This window comes from Oxyura jamaicensis, chromosome 2, assembly GCF_011077185.1.
Source record: "Oxyura jamaicensis isolate SHBP4307 breed ruddy duck chromosome 2, BPBGC_Ojam_1.0, whole genome shotgun sequence".
Lineage (NCBI taxonomy): Eukaryota > Metazoa > Chordata > Aves > Anseriformes > Anatidae > Oxyura > Oxyura jamaicensis.
Window position 1 is genome coordinate 19,288,057 of NC_048894.1, and position 21,589 is coordinate 19,309,645.

The 21,589-nt window shown below is 36.6% G+C and overlaps 1 protein-coding gene across 1 annotated transcript in view; it reads left to right on the top strand.

The window, feature by feature from the left end:
* DNAJC1 (DnaJ heat shock protein family (Hsp40) member C1) overlaps positions 1-21,589 on the top strand; it is a 96,286-nt gene that overhangs the window by 67,138 nt on the left and 7,559 nt on the right. Inside the window, exon 9 of the mRNA XM_035317826.1 lies at positions 15,632-15,751. Coding sequence (XP_035173717.1) covers positions 15,632-15,751 — 120 coding nt within the window. The remainder of the gene's footprint in view (positions 1-15,631; positions 15,752-21,589) is intronic.

Here is a 21,589-nt window from a genome sequence, read left to right on the forward strand (position 1 = left end):
AAAAAAAAAAAAAAGAAAGAAAAAGAAAAGAAAAGAAAAGAAAAGAAGTCTTCATAATATCCAGGTGTAATACCTTTTGATTATGGAACTGCTTATGTACTTTGTACATTTGAAGTGTCCTAACTGTACATGAAGAAGTCCTAACAATATGACATATGTCTGTTGTTAAGATTCCTGCTACTTAGAGGTCAGGGTTCTTAGTAGCAGTTAGTGTAATTAAGTTCTGGTAAAGTTTATTAAAAAACAGTGGCTTGAAAATGTATAGTTTTCATCTTAGAACTGAGTTAGAGAGATGACAGAAGAAATGTCGTAAATTGGACTCCTTACTTGAAATCTGCCTTGCCTGGCAGACTGAGATGAGAAGGATTGTGATCCGGGTGAAGTTAGGGCAACACATTGACATTAGTGTCAAGATAGCGAAAAAAGTTCCTTCTGTCATTTGTTTGTTTATTCTGTGCTGCAGATTTTCTCACTCCATTAGTTGGTTTCAAGCCTGTAGAAAATACTCCCTCTCCTTTTTCATACAGACCTAACATTTTTACAAAAATAATTTGCGTCTTGTATGTCAGATTTATTCATCTGCCAGTACTGGATTCCTAAGCTTCATGACTTCCCAGTTGCCAAGTTTCTCTTGCTGTATGTTTTTATGCCTATTGCTTCTCTCTTTCTCTAGTATTTAGTACATCTGCTCTATGTTTACTACTATATTTCTGTAAGAGATCTCTTCTGCAAATATGCTCAGCTTTTCACTTCTGTGTAAGGAATTGAAACTCTGAATCCTTCCTTACACACTGAAGCATATTTTCACCCACTTTCTCTAAGTAGGAACTCCGATCCTTAGTTCTGTGGATGAGTTGCCTGGGAGTTAAGAGCACATGTTTACAGTCAGTGATTACTTGGTGTACCTTAGCACAAGAAGTCCTTGTAGATTCCTGCTAGTTTAATTTCTGTGAACCAGCTTTTTCTACCTGTCTGTGTTGGCAAATTATTAAAGAAGAAAGGATCTGTGTTTGTTTACTATAGTTTGAATTGGTTGTATGTTTGACTGTATGGATCTCCAAATTCAGCTACCCCTCTGATGGAAGCTGCGTCTTTCTTTGACTTTCTGTGAAAGTCTTCCTTCAGATTGCCATTGAATGAGACTAGGCCTATTCCATCTATGCTTGTGTACCTCCTACACAACGTATGTAGAAGTTGTGTCCTCAGAGACACTGCTAAGGGTACAAAAGCTGTATGTACATCCTTTCAGAAATAAGAATCACAGAAATGATAACATTTGAAGAACTATTCTTAAAAGGTAAGTAATTTGTTTTTCTATGCTTATACTTGGAGGTTCAGTATTGCTGAATCTCATCTCATGGATCCATAAGCTAATTTTTTGAATTCTGTTCTGTTACAAATGGGGTTAATATTTTAGAGACTGTCAGGCAGTGTGCAGGTATGCTGTCTGGGTAAAGTGTTTGACCTGAACAAGCTGTGATGAGGTATGCTTTCTCCCCATGGCATTTAGTATGTAGCTGCAATGTAAAATAAACATTTAATACAGTAGTAAAGAGCAACAGATTCATAAACTGTGCAAAGAAATTGAGAATATATGTTACTGGCTGTAGTAGCTTCTAAGAGACATTTGTATGTCTATATTTATATTTACAGTATTCATACGAACTGCGTATGACTACGAAGCTGAGAGGAATTACTAAAAGGTCATTCTCAAGCCAGTTGACAAACTTTTTCTGTACTTGTTTTAAAGAATTTCTAAAACTATTTTTGTTTGGTCATTACATGTTTAGGCTGCCAGATGAGAAGTTGTTAAGAGCAGATAAGTAGCTAAATTTACTTAACTTGAGCTTCTGATTTTTACTTACCTGTCACCAAAAATTAACCAGATTGTTTTGTGTATGCTTGTTAAGAGTTAAGGAAAATGCAGTGTTACTGTGGGCTTCCTTCTAGGTTACATTATTTCATTGCTTTGTAGCCATTTAACCCTTCACTTTCCTGTAGGGCAACCTGTTATGTAGAACTGGATGAAAAAAGAGCAGCTTGTTAATGGACATGTGTTGTTACCTCTGAACTTGTTCTGTCCTTTCTGCAAACATTCATGCAAAGAATGTGTGTACTTAACCATTTCTGGAATCACTCTATTGATGAATCGTTTCCAAGTAATTTCTCTACCAGAGGGATTTCTCTCATAATCTTTGTTCTGATTTGATTTTACATGGTTTGTATCAAAAGTTTCCACGAGAGTTCTTTGTTTATGTGAATAATGTTGTTGTTGCAGGAAAATCTTGGCCCTTGAGAAATCAATGTGAGATTTATCACGGTCTTCAGTGGGACCAGGATTATAATTCCTTTCGGTTTACAGATTCCTCATTTTCTCCCACTGGAATCTCCTATTCATTCCATATCATTATTTGACTTCATTCATCTCTGAAGATAGGATTCCAAGTTCTACCTCAATGAGGGATGAATACTTTTGACCTTTTGATATTTGCTTGCTCTGTTAAGGGGAAATAAAGGTGGAGAAAGACAGTGCCTGATCCCTTCCAGCTGGACCAGATGTATGGATAAAAAATCATGTTTCTCATTATTTTTGTTTTTCATGTCATCCTGCAGCACTTCTTGGCATTTGGGCATTGATATCGCTGGAGCACCTGGCTTGATTTTACTAAAGCAGGAGTAGTAAAAACTATTTTTATGCACAGAGATGGGAAGCTTAGATAACTTGAATCTCCTGCATTTTCTACATTTTAGTTTTTGTCCTTAAATTAGGAAAATAAAAAATACTACAAAAGTATACGTAAGCATTATTTACAGTTTATTAGTAGATGCTGGAAACATAGTAATAAACCTTTTTTTTTTTTTTTTCCAATTGTTGAACTGTAGGCTGTAGTGATCTTATACTGGACTCTTTGTGGTTAAAATGCTGATTGTATTTTTTATTTTTCTCAGCCTGAGCCTTCAAAGCACTGTACGTCATAGATGGGATATGGATGATAACTGAGTCAGCTATGTAATCATGAAGGTTTTATTTGAAAGCTGACTGTGGAGCAATGGTATAAAATAACTAAGCTGTAACCAAACAACAGAGGTCTCTCCACTTTATAACACTATAAGGCAAAATGCTATACAAATACTAAATTATTATTTTGTTAGCTTAAAAAGTATGGTTTGGACAATTAAATCTTAGTCGTTTTATAATCTTGCACGTTTCATAATTGCCAGTTAGCCTGCCACCTGCTCTCTTCTGTCTCGAATCTTCCCACATCTGTGCTGCTTTGAAATCTGAGTATGCTTTCTCTTTAGTAGCAAATAACATGGTGCTTGTTCTAATCAGACATCATATGACAGATTACCTGAATACAGTTTCCAGGCTTTTAAAAAATGTTAATTCTTCAAGCAAGCAGTTTGTATCCTAGCAGGATTAAGGTGCTGTGTAAACCAGATATTTTAATAAATTGGTCTTTGAGGGAAAGGGTTATGCTGTTTTAGTGTGCTACCTGAAGTCACCTAGTTTTGAAATACTCAATATTCTTACTCTAAGCAGTGAAAGAAATGCAGTATCTGAAAAGTGTGTTTGTATTCTCTCTCTTTTATTCTTGGGACAGAGACACGTGAGTAACTAGCAGTCTGAGGTTGCACATGGTGTCCTGCTAGTGTGCCTCGACCCTGACCCAGAGGGATTGCTGTAGGTTGAGAAAGTAAATCATTGTGTATGCCCGTTGAGTTTAAGCCTCTATATTGAGACTGCCAGCAACCATACCTGTTAGTGTCAGTTATGATGCTATTCACTAGGAGCTAGTCTAAGCTCATAATACATTTTAACCTGAGCTCCAAACTCTCATCAAATGGTGATGACTTGGAGTCACTATTGATCTGGGCCATATTGAATTTAGTGACCCTGAGGTGAAAATCTCGGTATTCTATTACCAATCTCTTAAGCAATGTAGTGTCACTGAAAAGATAACTTCATTTAAAAAAACATAAAAATCTGCATTACCATGGTACTGAAAGTGTTAAGTCAGAAGACCCTAGGCTTTCCTGTGGTTTATTATGGTTTGTGTCACTGCAGATGTTGCAGACTTAGCATCAGTAAAATGTTGTTTTTTACATTTTAAAATAACTCTTCAGTTAAAAATACAGCTGATGTATTTTTAATTTTCTTTAGAAACAATGTAATTATTTGCTTTTTGAATCCGTTTTCCCCGAATGCAGAAAATGATGTTTCTTTCAGACTTGTTCCTGAAATATTTACACCCCTATGGACTTTACTTTGGTCTTGAATATCTTTCAAGAAGAAACTAAGTGTGATTTATTTTATTTTTTCTCAAATATTATTTTTAGTTTTCCTTGGGGAGGATGACCCACATCTTTAAATCAGGAATAAGACCTCTCTGCTTTTCAGTCATGCATATCAAATCATTAGGGTAAAAATCTAATTTAATCTGCAGTATTTAACGTGCAATGCCTTTAACTTTCTCAGTTTTTCTTAAGGAAGAATTAAGTTGCAGAATGATTACAATAAATTCTTTGACTAATATCTCAAGTTGATGTCTTCAGTGGTATGACAGATATCCATCAATGAATAAATTGTATTTATAAATACAAAATAAAGAAAATAAATTATCATAGTGATGGGTTCAGCAAAAATAAATGATTTATGACTGGTGTAAATGCCAGAAGATGTAAATGCTTAAAGTGGTAAACATTGCACCAAGAGTTGTGGACCTCTGCCCAAAATTGGTCAGGAATGGTTAAAGACTGGGAATAAATGCCAGCTGAGCCACTGCTATGTAAGAATTTGGAATTTATGTATTTCCTTTTATATCTTTCTCTCTTTGACCTATTATTTAGGTTGGATAGGTTGACAAAGCATAGGAAACTTTATTTCTTTATTTATTCTATAATTTATAGAAAGTAATGAGGTGTTTCTAAATATGTAATTCAGTAATATTCTGCTCTCAGCTGTACTGTGGCTGGCTAGAACTAGTCTGGGTGGAGAGGTGTCGTAATTCACACAAGCAGGAAAGTTATGCTAGGAACCTTTAAGGAGATTATAGAAAAGAATCTAAATATCGTATTAATTATTTGTTATGACATATAGGGAAAAAGTTTTTGTTAACAGTGCATGTTTCACAGGACTACCAGAATTGTCTAGACTGCAAAGAAAACAAACAGGCAGAATATATATTCCCCTAAGGACGTTTCCAACGCGTAGTAACAATACGTTATATAAACACTCTTATGCTAGTTCAAAAAAAAAAGCAAAAACAGCAATGCAGATGTACTGAATTAAGGCCATGCAGTTGACATTATTCTGATATTTCCTGATCGTTACTGAGTTTTTAAACTTTCTGTCTAATTACGTACAGCAGAGTAGGTTCTTGTCCTGTGCAGAGCAGACTTGTACAGTCTGATTTCAGCTCCGTGCTGCTGATGCTGTGGTGTCCAGGTACTGCTTTCGGCAGTTTTCCAACTGAATCTGTGTTCCTGAAGATGTGATTTATGTGACTTGAAGCCATAGTTCATAGAATCATTAAGGTTGGAGGAGACCTTCAAGATCATCTGGTCCAACCATCGCCCTAGTTGTCTGACCACACAATTTTACATGTGCATTTTCCATACCTAGTCCTCAGTTTTTGGAGCCTGACAGCTGAAAACCACCAAAAGCCCGGGTTAATTGTTCAAAGTGGACAAACCTGTGGGGCTTTCCCGTCGCAGCTCCCTTTTCACACTGGGCAGCACTGTAACCTGTAGTTAGACACCTGCCTGGGCCCAGGCTAGGGCTGTGTCACTTCCAGGGCTAATGTAAATCCCGTTACGTTAACTTTTAGAAGTCAGGCTGAACTCCATTTACCTCGTGTCCCAGGCCTCATTTAATTTCTGAGGCTGAAGTGTTGTCTGTTTGTCAAAGGGAGACATGGTAGTTGACGTAAAGAAGCCTGGTAGCTGTGAGGAGAAAGGGACGTGATCTTCTGAAGCAGCCCTTGAAAATGACTCTTGCCATTAGGATGCCATTATGAGTGCCTCTTCTGACTTGACTCTTGTATCCATTTTACATAAATTTGCAAGAAGGTTATCGCTTGTAAATACTAGTCTTCATTGTGCAGATTGTGTCCTCCTCTCAACCTGGGGGAGGCTGCCCCAGTGGGGCCCAGGTGGGGCCAGGAGGCACTGGAAATCCCAATTTCCCTTGGCAGTACTCCCACCTGTCACTTACAGTCACCCCTGTCTCTAATGCAGAAAAGCAGAGCAAAGAAGCAAGGAGGAGAGACTACAGTCGTGTGTGAGGGGTAGCAGCTGGAGAAAGAGGTGGAAGCTGGTCACTCGCTGTGACCTTGCCCCACTTGCTGCTGCCCATCCAGCAAAAAGGAGAGGGAGCAGTCCAGCTTTGACATGTACCCTTGGAATTTCCCCAATAAAACAAAGGCAGGGACTATAAATATCCCTGAAATGGGATTTTCACAGGATCCACAACTTGGGGATCAGAAAGAATTTGTGGTTCATGGCATTAGCATCTGTAGTGCATTTCACTCGTTCTTTTTCAAGCTTTTTGAATATAAATTTGAAATGTTTAGACTGTGGCAAAATAGTTACTCTTCTCGGTATGAGTTTTGCTATTTTTAAATGGGAGAATGAAGCTAGCATCAAATAAAACTAGTTTTAGTTTATAAATGTAAATAAATACTGATTTCTTAGTATTTCTATATCGTCTTTTCCAAACAAACCAGTTGAAAAAAAAAATCTTGTTAGATTCGGGATCTGACTTTCTTGCGTAATGCACAATGCTGCTGCTTTCCTTCTCTTCGTGAGACTATGACTATAATGGCTTCTGGTCACATTTATTTATAGAAATTGCCCAGAAATTATTATCTAGGGTAGACTCCAGCAACTAAGAATGTACTGAGCAATGTGAGCTATTTGGCCTTTGTTTCTCCAGTAAAGATAAATATGTAATCCTGCCTTTGCCAAGGAATGATTTGATACTATTGTCATAAGCATTTTGCCACTTAGGAATTTTCAGAGAACCTCAATCTGGTTATTAGCCATTTTCTGTATAGTTTTTGACAGGCAGGAAGCAGTCTTGAAAATATCACCTTTAGTCTTCAAACCCTCAGCTGAGCACAGTTAAGCATGCAGTTGCATTCTGTTTAAATGAATAGGAATTGTGTCCATGTATGAAGTTAAGTACCCTTGGAGTTGGGATGGAAATTATTTGGCCTGAAGAATTCCTTGTAAAATGTAGCTGGATTATATACTACTTACCCAAACCTGCAAAAGGGGAGAGCACTATTAATTGATGGCATATTATGAGAAGCTGCACATTGCAGTCGAGGTGTGTTTTCATGGTGGTTACGGCACTTCCCACTGTTTCCAGGAGGCAGCACTTCAGAAATAGGGTGACTGTGCTTAAGGTGCACACTGTGAAGTTCACGCATCATTTGCAGTTGAGTGCTGTGCTGTGCTGTGAAAGGAAAACCTGCGTTTGGCTGCAGCCCTCGGACTTTCACAGCGTAAGCATGCATTCACAGCATGCACTTACTTATGAAAATAGCGGATTTGTTGTGTTGTGTGACATCAGATTTTTTATATAGGCCTGGTTAGGGAACCACCAGCATTCTGGCCATCCAGCATCCTTACAGTGGTGTCGTCGTCTTAATCATGAGAGAAACTTTGCATGGATTCATTTGTTGCTCACATGAGCAAAGAAAACATAGTACTTCAATTTTTATGAGGTGGTGCTTGTACTTCACAGGCAGATTCAGTGTTTATATGTTAAGTAGCTGAAGTAGTGTTGCTCTTATTTTCAGTTATACAAACGCTATTTAATGAAAATTAAGAACAATTTTGAAATTTAGGTTTCCCTTGGAAGTGCAGATGCTTGAAGTTGCCATCACAGACGTGTTTTATGAATTTGTGAAAACTTCTCAGATTTTTCTCCTGTGTTATTGCGTGACAATTTGGACTGTTGCAGGATGAAAGAAAAAAGTTTAGTACAGTCCATGTTCATGATGTTTTCCAAGTAGTTTGTTCGGGGTCCTAAGTATCGTTTCTGATTCTCATGGACATATTCCACTGGGGCAGTAGATTATTTTTCTTTTTATGTATTCTTCACAACCAAAATGCACAGTTGGTTTGAACCATGTACAAAAAATGTTAGGCAGTAGTCTAGATAACATTCTGAACTTTTGGTCTCTGCTAAAGAGAACTAGTATATTGAAACCGAATCTTTAAATTTTAGTATTCGCATGACAGAGTGTTATCATCCATGGTCATCTTGTACACTTGGAGAAGTGTGCAGGAGCTCCTTTGAGTTTAATATATTGATTGAGCTAACTCGATGAGCCATACTTAACATAGAAGAAATATTTGAATATTAGTGGTGGCACTAACAGCTCTGTAGTTGTGTGGTATGCTCGTGCATGTTTGTGATGCACAGTACCTCCTGCAAGTTAGTGAGATAAGATCTTACGATAAAGTATGCCAGGAAGGAAGACGGGAAAGCTGGACAAAGAACAGAAGTGGGCAGCACAGAGAGTGTCATCAACAGGATTAGCAGGGTAATAATATCGTTTGTTACGACAGTCTTTGAGATTGAATATGGTTTAGAATATTGGATATATATTTTTAATATCATATATTAATAGTTCCAAAATACCCATAACATGCTATATTATCATGATGTGCGCCAAGGAAGAGCTTATTTTACACTGCTCAAAGCTGTTAAGTGTTTGAGACTTGCTTAGTCTGCTTAGTATTGTGTGAGACAAACAATAAGCTTGCAGGCACAAACATTCTGTAATAATAAAAACTAATCATATGCTTTAATGTATCTGCATGTCTTTGGGTTCATCTCACCTAGGAAATTGAACAGCATGGCCAAAGATTTAAAATGTATCAAATAATTATGAAAAAAAAAGTTGCCACCTGCAGTCTATTGTTTACTTATACTTTATGCACTTATTTATTGAAGTTTTTCAGAGCTACAAAATTATTTTCCTGAAGAATTAACTGACATGTATTCTAGAAGATTTGCAATGTCATGTTCTATATCAAATGGAAATACTTTTCAAACGGCTTTTAAATATCCAAATAGAGTGGTGTTTTGAGAGAGAATTAAACTAAACAGTTATTCCCTTTCCTTGGGAATTTGTCTCCACATTAATGTATCACAGGCCAAACCTAATTACCTATTCAACCAATAGTTTATTTGATCTGCATGCCTGAGTGTCCTACAATCAAATTTACTGAAGAGCTTCTCACTTTTTTCTGCATTGCCTTGAAGCAGCTAACAATTAAAAAATAAATGAGTTAACACTTTCTGCTAAGTGCAACCATTTAAGTTGTAATATGCAATTAAAAACTACATTTTAATTTCTGTTCAATTACATTGATTTAAATAGTAATTTTAGTGTTATATTTATGAACCATTTAATTGTGACATTTTTCCTCTGGCTTGCTTGATGGAGAAGTAGATTTGATTTTGAGAATGCAGCAAGAAATAACCTATCTTTTCCTCCTATGGTTTGCTATAATGACAAACAGGGAAGAAAAAAAAACAACAACAAAACACCACGCACACACAACTAATCTGGGTTTTGTATAAACACTACAGAAAATTTTCATTTCAAAAGCCTTGCAAATGTCGTAATTTGAATTATTTTTAATGTTTTTGAAAGCTATCTACTGTCTAGGAAGAATACTCAGATTGCATTATGGAAATGTAGGCAGGTATTTGAAACATTATTGCGTATGTCTGGTCACGTCAACTACTTTGTGTTGGAGAGCTTCATATTAAATCTAGAATCAAAGCCTGGTAGAACCCCAAGTGTGGACACACAAAATGAATTGTAGAGCAGCTGCCCTTTTAAGGCAGTATATTGCTGTAAGGGATCCCTCTCTAGCAATATGGATTTACTATTTTTTGGCTTTCGCGGGTACCTTCATGGGAGGAAATCCTTGGTGTTAAAGGGCTGCTCAGTCTAGGAGGAAGAAGTAGAGGGCCAATGGCTAGAAGTGAAAGCCAGAGACAATAAAATGAATCTAGTGTAATAGCAATCATCTTGTGAGTATATAGCTCATCCAGTGTTTAATTTTAAGTCATTGTTTGCCACTTTTTCTGCCAGATGACTGATTACTACTGTTTTGGAGTATATGCAACTTTCTGAATGTAGTGATAACTTAAAAAACTGCCTTACTGCTTCATGTACCTGCTGCTTAGCTTGAGTTATATTTACTTCTCATCCTCTTCCCCTCTCACGAATAGAGTGGCAGCACCACATAATACTACCAGTGGTTGCCTGCCTGCCAGAGGTTAAGGAAACAATAAATATCATTATATATATATATATATATGTTACCTTATATATTAATTGTCTCTGGTGAGGCCATACCTTGAATGCTGTGTTCAGTTTTGGGCCCTTCACTACAAGGCCATTGAGGTGCTGGACCATGTCCAGAGAAGGGCAATGAAGCTGGCAAAAGGTCTAGAGAACAACTCTTACAGGGAGCAACTGAGGGAGGTGGGGTTATTTAGCTTGGAGAAAAGAAGGCTCAGGGGAGACCTTATTATTGTACTTTACAATTACCAATTGTGAATTGGTAATTACTGTAATTTACAATTGTAATTATTGTACTTTACAATTACTTTACAAGTTGTAGCGACGTGGGGATCGAGCTCTTCTCCCAAGCACCAAGTGACAAGATGAGAGGAAATAGCCTCAAGTTGGGCCAGGGAAGGTTTAGGTTGGATATTAGGAGAAATTTCTTTACTGAAAGGATTATGAGGCATGGGAGCAGGCTGCCCAGGTAAGTGGGTGAGTCACCATCCCTGGAGGTCTTCAAGAGATGGGCTGATGTAGAACTTAGCAGCATGGTTTAGTGGTGGGCTTTAGTACTAGGTTAAGGGTTGGACTAGGTGATCTCAGAGGTCTTTGCCAACCTGAATGATTTAGTGATTATATATATTTATATATATATGTATGTACACCAATATATAGGTGCGTATAGATACACAGCTTAGGAATGAGGTGAACAATAATTCCTTTTTGACCCATATTAACTATGAAGTTTCTGAATAGATGGAAGTTGCTTCCCTAAAAACACAGAAGAGCTGTAACATTGACAGTATACAATTATGAAGATATTTGAATTTTGGTTTAAAAGTTTAAATTCTCAGTATAAACTTATTTTCTATTTTTCAGTGTTTAAAAGTGATCTACTAATATGCAGTTAGGATTGATGAACAGAGTGCTTGAAGTTTTTCCAAAAATGTCAAACTTGTGCATCATCAACATGTTAGTCAGTGGAGGAATATCAGATAAACCCATTTTACTGGAATTATTATTCATATCTCCAAGTAAAATCTGAAGATAGCTGCTTGAGTGGGGAAAAAAGCTTCAGAAAGGGGAAGGCTTATGCAGAAGAGCGTAAGATTTGCAACTCAAATGCAAATCCATAATAAGGTATGGCCAATAACTGTGAGGAACATCTTGTTAAACATGTGAAATATTATTACTTTTTTCAAACAAAATAGGTGAGGGAGCATTGTGAAGGATTTTGTTGAGCTAGTGGATTATCAAAGTATAAAGCAATTTCAAGAAGATGCTAGGGCTAGAAGTCCTTTTCACCCATGTTTACTGCAAAAGAGTTTAGGGAGTTGAAAACAGGTATAAGAGGCAAATGGTGAGGAACTATTTTAAGGTTAAAGCATTCATCTGAAGTTGATAAATAAAAAAAATGTTCCTTCACCATTAGTTGATCTAAAAAGAACTCTAAAACTATCTAACACTGTTGTTAATATTTTAGCAATTACTTATTAAATGAGTGTTACAATAAGATATGGAAATAGGATACCAAATTTTGTACTTCATTTTGGATTCTGGGTAGTACAGACTGGTGAGCTTAAGTTCTATGCCGGGTGATCTTTTGAAATTACAAAATGAATGGTATTAGTTGGTGCACCAATTTTAAAACAATAGTAAAAACAATCAGAGTTCCACTGTATAAATTTATGATTAATCCTCCCTTGATTGCTACGTGCAGTTTGGTACATAATTTCACAGAGGTTATATTGGAATTGGAGAAGGTTTTGAAAAAGGCATGAAGAGCAGTGTTGTGCACGAGATGGCTTTTACATGAGAAATCAGCTGTGTAGGCTTGGACTCTGTAGCCTGGAAGAAACAACTTACAGGGAAATATTTTAGAGGGGTATTTTGAATAATGTTGTGATGGGGAGGTAAGTAGACATGGGCTGTTTGCTGGTTTTTCACTCAAACCAGGAGATAGATGTTGTCAAAGCTAGCAGGAGCCAGGTTCAAAACAGAAAAAATAAGGCAATTCTTTGCGTAATGGCTAGAAGATATGTGCAGCTTCTCGTGAATGTTATATCACAAATGCAGAGAGTTCAGATAGTTCAGGAAAGAGTGAACAAACCATTGAAAGAGAGATTTATTGTAAAATGTAAATGTCAATGTAAAGCCTCTTAAACTTCCTTTATAAACTCTCAAATACTAACCACTTCCCAGTTTTATCAATAAAATAGTGTGAAGTTTTATACTTAATGTTAACAGGTCTAAACATGTCATTCCGCTTTCTTGATAACAAATGCTTTGTTGTCTAAAAATTGGCTTTTCGTGTCATTGAAAATACAGCTTCTCTTATTTTTTGTAAATAAAAATAAAAAATCCTAATAGTGTAAACTCTGTTATGCTGAAAGAGATGGTATGAACTTGCTAAGTGCTGATGCATGCGTAAGAGTGGTGCTAAGCAATAAACTGCATTTTTTTTCTTTTATTTTCTGTAGAAGGTCCATAGCGGTTTGGATGAACTAAACCTCCAAGATGCCAGTTATGTGTGATAAACCATGTTAAGGGATTATTATTTAAGGGAGTGCTTTGAATTTTTTATGTGTACACTTGTAGTTTATTTTCATTTTCAAGATTGTAGACCGCAGCTCTGTTCTTTTAATTTTGTATTCAGTATGGGAAGTTAATCCCAGAACGGGGCTTTTTTGATGCAAAATCTGAATGCTTGTGTAGTAACAACAGCTGTCCCCTCACCTTCCATTGCTTTACTGTATAGATGAATTTTGGCCCAGTGTTTCAGTAATATTGGACACACATGGTTTTAGGTGACAAAGCAGTATGTTTATGCATTTATTTGACTCTCGCAGTTACAGTTGGCTACAGATTAGAACAGGGAGAATACATTCACACCATGACCACCCTCATAGCTGCTTTTAGTAGTTGGATCACAGTAGGTGCTGTTGCATCTAAAGACACAATTAACTGTTGCTGAGGAATTGCAAATTCACAAAAGCTCTTTACATCTTTAGCGGTTACGGGTGGATTTCCTAAAAGCTTTTTCAAAGATTTTCCAAATTTATAGATGTTTCAGATCTTTACATTCTAGAATTGTCAGCTTGAAATAAGATTAATCAGTTGATATTTTAATTTAGCTAATGAATTCTTGTGCTGTGAGTTGGCTATATAATTAGTTTCAGATCTACAGAATGATTACAGTATAGTCTGTTATTTAGAAAGATAAAATTACTTCTGTAATATTTAGAAGTGGCTAGTAAGGTTTTTGAGCATGGAGAAAAACGCTTATCAAGAAGTCTGAAAATGCAACTTACGAGAAAGCTTCTGAAGTGTGCACATCTCTGAAAAGATCATCCTGATTTCCATGTGTAATTGCTTAGATATGCTTTGGATGTGGTAAGAAAGAATAGCTGTGAATTTACCTAAAAACAAACAAAAAACTGTTTTAATACAGATTAAATAGAAAATTACAGTGAACTGTGTGTTAAGGCTAATTTCAAGATATGAAGTTTTATTAAATCTTTTGAACAAAATGCTTTTAACCAAAACATGATAAGAATTCATTATTGAAATGATAGTGATGAAAATTTTCATCAAGTAGAATGTTACCCCAAAACTTCCCTTCTAAAAATTTCAGGGAGATGTCTTAGAATAAAATACTGCCTTGCTTAATACAATACAAGAAAGATTATTGAGCAATGTGGAGATTTCACATGTATTTCCCATTTCTTCTATAGGCCATAGTGTAATTGTACGATTATGCCTGTAACGAATGAGAGATCTATGGCACACGTTACAGACATTATTTAAGCATCTTGAATTTTCTGCGATGACTCAAATATATGCTAGACTTGTATTAAAAACTATCCAAATATGAATGTCTGAGGCTTTCAGCATTGAAGAAAGGACTACATGGATCCAAACCAGGACGATTGATGAAATCCTTGCTACTATTGGCTATTATTTACTGTCTTTTAAGTGGCAGGTTGTATTTATGCCAATTTATCTGCTTCAGGGAACACTCTTGATAGCAGAACAAAGTGAATAAAAGTAGTTTGCTTTGCAAATGAATGCAAATGGTGGAGCCTTTCGGGAAGCCCTTTAACAGGAGCAATGCACTTTGATTATGAGTGAAGCTGCCATTTGGACATGGTGAAAAGAGCACGCTTGAACCATTGATTGGGGGAGACAGTAAAAAGTCAGGAAGGGCCCAGTTAAGCTCGCAGTGCGGCAGGCGGATGTCAGTGTGGTTAGAGCACAGTGGGAGAATGACAGGCAGGATTAGTGTCAGGGAGAAGCTTTGCTGTAGTTGTGGAGATGGTCCCTGGGGTCACTCACCTCTGACTGTTGTTCTGTGCTGATGGCTCTGTAATGCAAACTGCTTGATATGTGCTGGTCATTATCGGAAATGGTGATTAGAAGAGGTATGTCATAAGGAATTCCTTAAAAATAAATAAAATGGCAAACTACGGATTGTAACAAAGATTCAGCTCTGCAGATGTCGCCGAAGATGCTGCAAATGTCAAAGATGGTTACTGTGTCTTGCCTTCTGAGGCAAGCAAGATTTCATGGCTTAAGCTGCTGTAATTGTGTGCTCCCTTGCTTTGTTCACTTTCATTTGGCCATTATGAGCACGTATTTTTCCAACAGATTGTCTTATTGTATTTAGAGTGCAACATTTTAGTATATTTTGGTTGTTGGATTGTAGAAGCATCCTGTTTGTGGTATGACTGGGGTTTTGTTGCTGGGTGCGTGGGGGTTGTTTAATAGTGTTAGTGAATATTAGAATCAACAGATTTCATTCCTGAATCATACAAGAATGCTAAAACATATGATGATTACAGTGACTAAAAGCTAAAGTGACTGTTCTGTTGAGGAGCTTTTTGAAATATAAAAATGAGGATTTTTTTTCTTTGTCTTTGCTGGAAAAATCTTGCATGTGAAATTACAGAAATTACAATCTTTTATCTTAAACTGTGATTTAATTGCTTATTAAAGTATTGTTGCTTTTACTTTACTGCAATTTTATAGTGTTTATCCATTGCATAAATATGCTAATATATATTAAATGAATTAATGTATGTAATATACAAAATGCATTTTTTTCATCATAAGCATTTTTAATACCTTACTGTTGTTCTTATGTATTTTCTGCAAGAAAACAGAGAGATAGTACCTAGATATTTGAAACTATTACATTGTATTTTTTTTTACAAGATGTGATTAATTCGTGTGGATTTTTTCCAATATATTACCTCACAGAAATATGTCCAATATCCCAGTGTAATGAATGTTTTACAAATGTTTTACAGGCACCTGAATGGACAGAAGAGGACCTCAGCCAGCTGACAAGAAGTATGGTTAAGTTCCCAGGGGGGACCCCAGGTCGATGGGAAAAGATTGCTCACGAATTGGGTCGATCAGTGGCAGATGTGAGTTCACTCAGATTTGCATTGTAGAGAGAGTGACAAACCAGAACAAGACAGGCAGTGTAGAAGCCAGACATATATGGGGGCTGACACTGTCTTTTGAGAGAGGCTACAATCCTTTTAGGACCTGGAAGTGAACCATTAACTAACTATGCAAGAAGCAGATGTCAGCCAGTTTCTCGCTCCGCAATTAACAGCTGTAACTGATCAGCTGTATGGGGGATTCTGGTGCTTGGAGACTCGAGCTACTGTAACCCAGTAACAGCAAAACAATGCCACTTCGGGGTTTGTAGGAACCCCCTTTGAGTGCAAGCAAATATTTGTGGGTCTTGGTTAAAGATTACATTTCTGCTTTAAGCCAGTCCTTAAAAAGCGTAGATGAGCTAATGCTGTTTAGACAGGTGGTTTCCATTAATTAAACAGAAATATCTTTGCGAACTTTAAAACAAGTTACACATATGATACTGTTTCAGTCCGTTTTTCTAGATTATAGCACGGGCAATAATACTGTGTAAAATGATTAATATCCTTGTTAATTCATATTTTATAGTATTGTACCACATATCAAAGAAAGCTTGTACTTATGGATTTTAAGTGTTATGATCTTAAAACCCTTAGGGGCTAGGCTGTAAAAGACTTTTCCTTTTCAAGCAATAGATCACTAGAACATGATGTAGTGTCTGCTGAGGACCATTTGAAAGCCTTTTCAGCTGACCCTATTTTATAGGCTTTGGAGGGGTTAATGAGAATAATGTTTAAATCCGTTGATGTACGTTTTGAGATTAGATATTCTTCATTTATTATATTTCAGGAATTATCTTAAATAATGTGAAACAAAGCCTCTACCTAGAGTGAAACATAACCCACTATAACCTTCTGGGCAATTTGAATGCTTAAGTGTTTTTTTTCTTGTTGATACAATCACAAAAAGATGTTTTTAGAATTTATTTTTAAAGATTTAATGCATCTATAGAGTTTTATTAGTCACTTATACTGGAAAACGAGCCATTTGCATTCCTATCATTTTAGATCAAGACAGATTATTTGCAAGTAATAAATGAAAGTAAGCAATAAGTTACTAACCTGCTATGCAAATGGAATTGATTCCTTTTTTTTTTTGTTTAGTGTTATTCATTGTAATACCAATGTGGAGTGACTATTAAAAAGCTGCTATATTTTGCTAAGCAGATTTTAATAGCAAAAATATTTCACATGACTTCATAGTATGCAGTGTGCATGGGATAGATCTTTGAGATTGCCTTCCAAAAGGATGAATTCGCTGGTTAATGATGATACAAACATGCAGAATGCTTCCACATCATGCCCATCACAAAACTAACGTCATCTTGAGACTTCCTCTTGCACCAATTTTCTGCTTTATTCCTTGAGGCAGATATCAAAACATTCTTTATTAAGAGTCCTTTGTATAATATAATATGTTTGGACACCGTACTTGCACACATCCAGTGCTGGAAAGAAAAATGAAGCTCACTTGCTTCTTCCGTGAGGTGTGAAGTCCTCAACAGCATGCTCTTCTTTTCAGTGAATTGAATAGAGAAATGAAAGAAAGGCCTGTGTTCTAAGAGCCGTCTTCTTCTTGTATGAAAAAAAATGAGTTTTCAGGGATTTTTGTTTGTGGAGAAAGGTCTGAGTGTAATCCTTCTTTACTGCCAGTAATGAAACTATATGATTAGTGTAAGCGTTCTGCACACAATTTTTAATTTCTCTAAAAATTTCCCACTCTTGATGCTAGGTCAGCTTTCCTGAGGTAGCCTACTTGTTAGTGTTTCTGCTCCTTTTATTATTGCATTGCAATCTGCTCTTTGTTAATGACTCTTTAAGCAGTATGAAGCAAGTTTCTAATGCGCGGAGTTTTAGCGCTGCTTCTTTCATATATAAAGAAGGCCTGAAAAGTTTGTGTTTCTTTCTTATTTCCAGAGATTTGTTCTACTTGGAAAATTCTGCCATGATTTTGCTAGAACATTACTTTGGTACCTCAAAACTCAGTTTGCGCATGTCCAAACAGTGTTCTCATCTACGCAGGGAGTACTGGCCCTTGAATCTTTCATATTGGCACAATTTCCTCAAGATCTTTGTCATTCAAAGTTAAATAGACATTAATTAAAGACAAACATGCAGTTGTGCAAAAGTCATTAGTTGTTCACTGTCCAAATGAAGAAGTTTATCAAATAATTCAACAGGCTGTGTTCTGGATGTAGTATTGTTTTTCACCTGACTTTTCTGAAGAAAGATGATGGTATAGCATAACTACTTCTTAAACTTGTTCACTGTTTGTACCTCTTACAAAGCTAAGAGGAACTGCATATATAGTGGAAGATGAGTAGAATTCAAAAAGATCAGGACAAAATGAGAAATAATATGCAAAAAATAGGATTACGGGTTGCAGTGGGCAAATGAAACAGGCAACATGTGCAAGTATGCACAGCAGAATGGTGATCAGGTTCACAAATAAAAGATGGTAAACAGCTAGGGATAGCTTGTAAAAAGCAGGAGGAATGCAGGGACTACAAGAGATAATCAGCTAGAGACAGGTCAGCAAATGGCCTTTTTTTTTTTTTTTTTTTTTTTGAAAATGGGCAATCATACAAATACAAAGAGGAGGATGGTAAACCTACATCTACCTCCTCAGTTTGGGTCTAGTTTTCAGTATTGCACTTAAACATGTGATTCCATATAGTGTCCAGAAGAGAATAAGAATAACAGGTCTCTAAAGTGTCACTTACAAGTAAAGCCTGTGAAGGAATTTGCGTGGTTGAACTGAAATAAAATATGACCTGAGAATGTAAGTATTGGACTACGTAAAAAGAGAACTGTTAAGAAGGAAGGGGCTATATGCTCTGACTCAGTTTTATAGGGCAAGAAGTAATTACCTCAAATTTTATCATAGACTGCAGAGTTAGACACTGAGGGGCAAAGAATTAAAATGGATAGTAAAGCAGTGGAATAAGCTGCTGTGGAGTATCCAGCTTTGAAGGCCTTTAAAAACCATGTTAGACAAACATCTGCAAGAAATGACATCGATACAGTGATTCTGCCTGAGGTTAGGTCCTTCTCTTCATATGGGCTGTGATTAGACTAGCAAGTGCAAGCTATCTAGGAGGAAAGGGGGAGGAAACAAAACCTTCCTACAATTGGAAGCATGTGTGAACTCACTTTAAAAAATGTAAAATTAAAGCCAGATAGTCACTATATATAGTTGGTTAGTAATCACTGCATATACCTTAGCTTGACGGTGCGTACATTCAGTAATTCCTAGCAAGTCATCTTTCAGATGCTTTTTCTTTTCTACTACTATTGAAATATTTTTTTTTTCTAGACATCGTAAGTCTCTGCATTGTGGGATTTCTCAAAGACCTTCACAATAAGAATTGCTATAAGACCCGTTGCACTGGTATGTCCACCAGACTCCCTACCCAAACAGATACATCCACACAACCTGATGCAGGACAGCGGGAAATTGCCAGCCAAAATCCGTCAATAAGCTGCTGTGTCCATGCAGGAGTGCATCTCAGCTCATGCAGCTCTACTGTTTCTATTCATGCTGTCTCACCTGATACCAGCATAAATATCTTGCAACGTACTCCTGTGATCTTCAGCTCAGCTAGGTTAAGCTTGCAACCGTGGCATAGACATACTGTGAGAAAGCTTGTTACTCCAACTTCTGTCACGTTGAGTACAAGGTATCTGTTAGCTTGTCTCTCGCCAGGAAAACACCCTTTAACAGCCAATGAACAGTCAGCCCAAAACAGATGAAGTTGTGCTCAGTTAGTTTAATTATTTAAATCGCTAATTTTCATTTTAATACGTGGATATTGGGGATTTGTCAATCTTCTCCCATAAAGATCATTTTCAACTGCCTTAGTGTAATGAAATCGTATTGCTTTCACAACTGAAAGCTTCTACAGCTTTTTAAATCATTTTTATTGCAGTTGGCTGGTGGTATAAATTAGATTTTCAAGTATTTTGATTATGAAAGGGAAATGGGGTTCAGTTAACTCTAATCAGAGTTCCTGCCGGCTGACCTGGTTACCTGTACCGCTGCACTCTGCCATCCCCTGAACATCTGTTCTTTGACCCATTTTCCTTGCTGAATTTGTTGCTCCAGGGTTAGTTCTCATTCCTGTCCTCCAATACTTAAGGAAATAATTGGCCTCTTAAAACAAAATAAAAAGTTGTGTTTGAATTTCCTAAACACTGTGAACACTCTATGGTATAAATTATGAATACAATTTCAAGACTATTATTTCTACAAAAATGACATTGTTTGATTTGACAAATGCTGAGCCTTATGAAGATTTATAAGGATTGTTAGCTTTTGCTGAATTCAAAGATTGAGAAAAAGCACTTAGATGAGGAATTATAACAGTATATTTTACTTGACAATGCCTACCCTTACAGATTAAAAAAAAATAATAAAGTTTTTAAAAAAATATTTGCTGAAAGGCATAAATTAATTTCAGTAACTACAAAGGACATTCAAATTGTAAAAATAACAGAGGAAGTAAAAGCTGTCTGGCATGCCAAACAGACTTTAATGTGATTATTAGGTACAGGTTTTTTAAATTAAAGGCAAAGAGATCTCAGATTTCATACTTGTGAAGTAATATCATTCACTTGTCTTACAGGATTTAAACTGATTCTGTTTGCTCCTGCAGTCACTAATCTCCTGCACTTGTGTTGCAAAAACAGACTGATAGGGATTTGCTGCTTGTATGGAAAAGACTGAGGTAGACAGCAAAAACAATAGGCAGGTGTATATATGTGAGCAGGCATTCTGAGTTATCAGGAAACCTGAAAGCACAAGGTTTGGAGGGAGTGCTTATTTTCTGATTATTTCCCATCTCTCCAGACAACGGTTTCAGCCTTTAAGTCTAAGTACGTGAGTTCATGCGCACTGTGCTTTTATATGTCATTATAAAAGAGATCTCTTATTTTTGGCAAATGCGAGCTCATTACACCGCCAGCAAGAAAACACCTATATGAGAAACAATCCATATGTAAAAGTTAATGAATTTATTAGTTTTTTTGCTCCTAGAGATTAAGTGTTTTCCTACGTCTGTTTTGTATTTCGTTCTATATCCTATGCATGTGGTACCTCAGTTGCTGTGATCTCCAGTGGTGGATATTCTGAAACCATCGCTCAGCTTGCATATATTTATGTAATCAATAGTTCTTTCAGTTGCTTGTTGAAGTATAAAGACCTATCTCGGGATCAAGGTCCAAAAGAGGTTATGAATATCTAAGATGGGATTTAGATGGTATGTAGGTCATGTAGATCCCTCAATCTGAGAGTGAAATCTTCAAAACACCTGTCTAATCCCAGAGACACACCAGAATGTCTGCTGATACTTTGTGGGAAGGAAAAGGGAGTTCCTGTTTACAATATCCTCATTGCACAATTTTTATTCTATTTTCTTATTTTTTACAAATTCTTCTGTGCAGTTGTACAGGTGGTCCTGTTTTTGCAGAACTGGGCAGCATGGTACGTTTTATACCCAAATGCAAAACAGATTGATTTCCTTCTTTTGAAGCATGGCCAGAGCACTCCTGCCTCTGAAAGGAGAAAGCTTTTTACAGAAGCCAGTGGGACACCAACTTTAATTCAAATAGATGTCTTATGGAAGGTCAGGCCCGTGCTGCTATAACTTTTTAGTGTGGCTTGAATAATACAACGTCCCACGTAGATCCTGGTGAGTTGGGTTTGAATTCCATTGCAGAATTCAAATCTTCTGGCTCTCAGTAAAGGTAATGCAGTTTGCATCAGTGGTCATAAAACAGGATGTCCAAACCGTTGTTGCAAAGGGCATTTGAGCCTAGCCC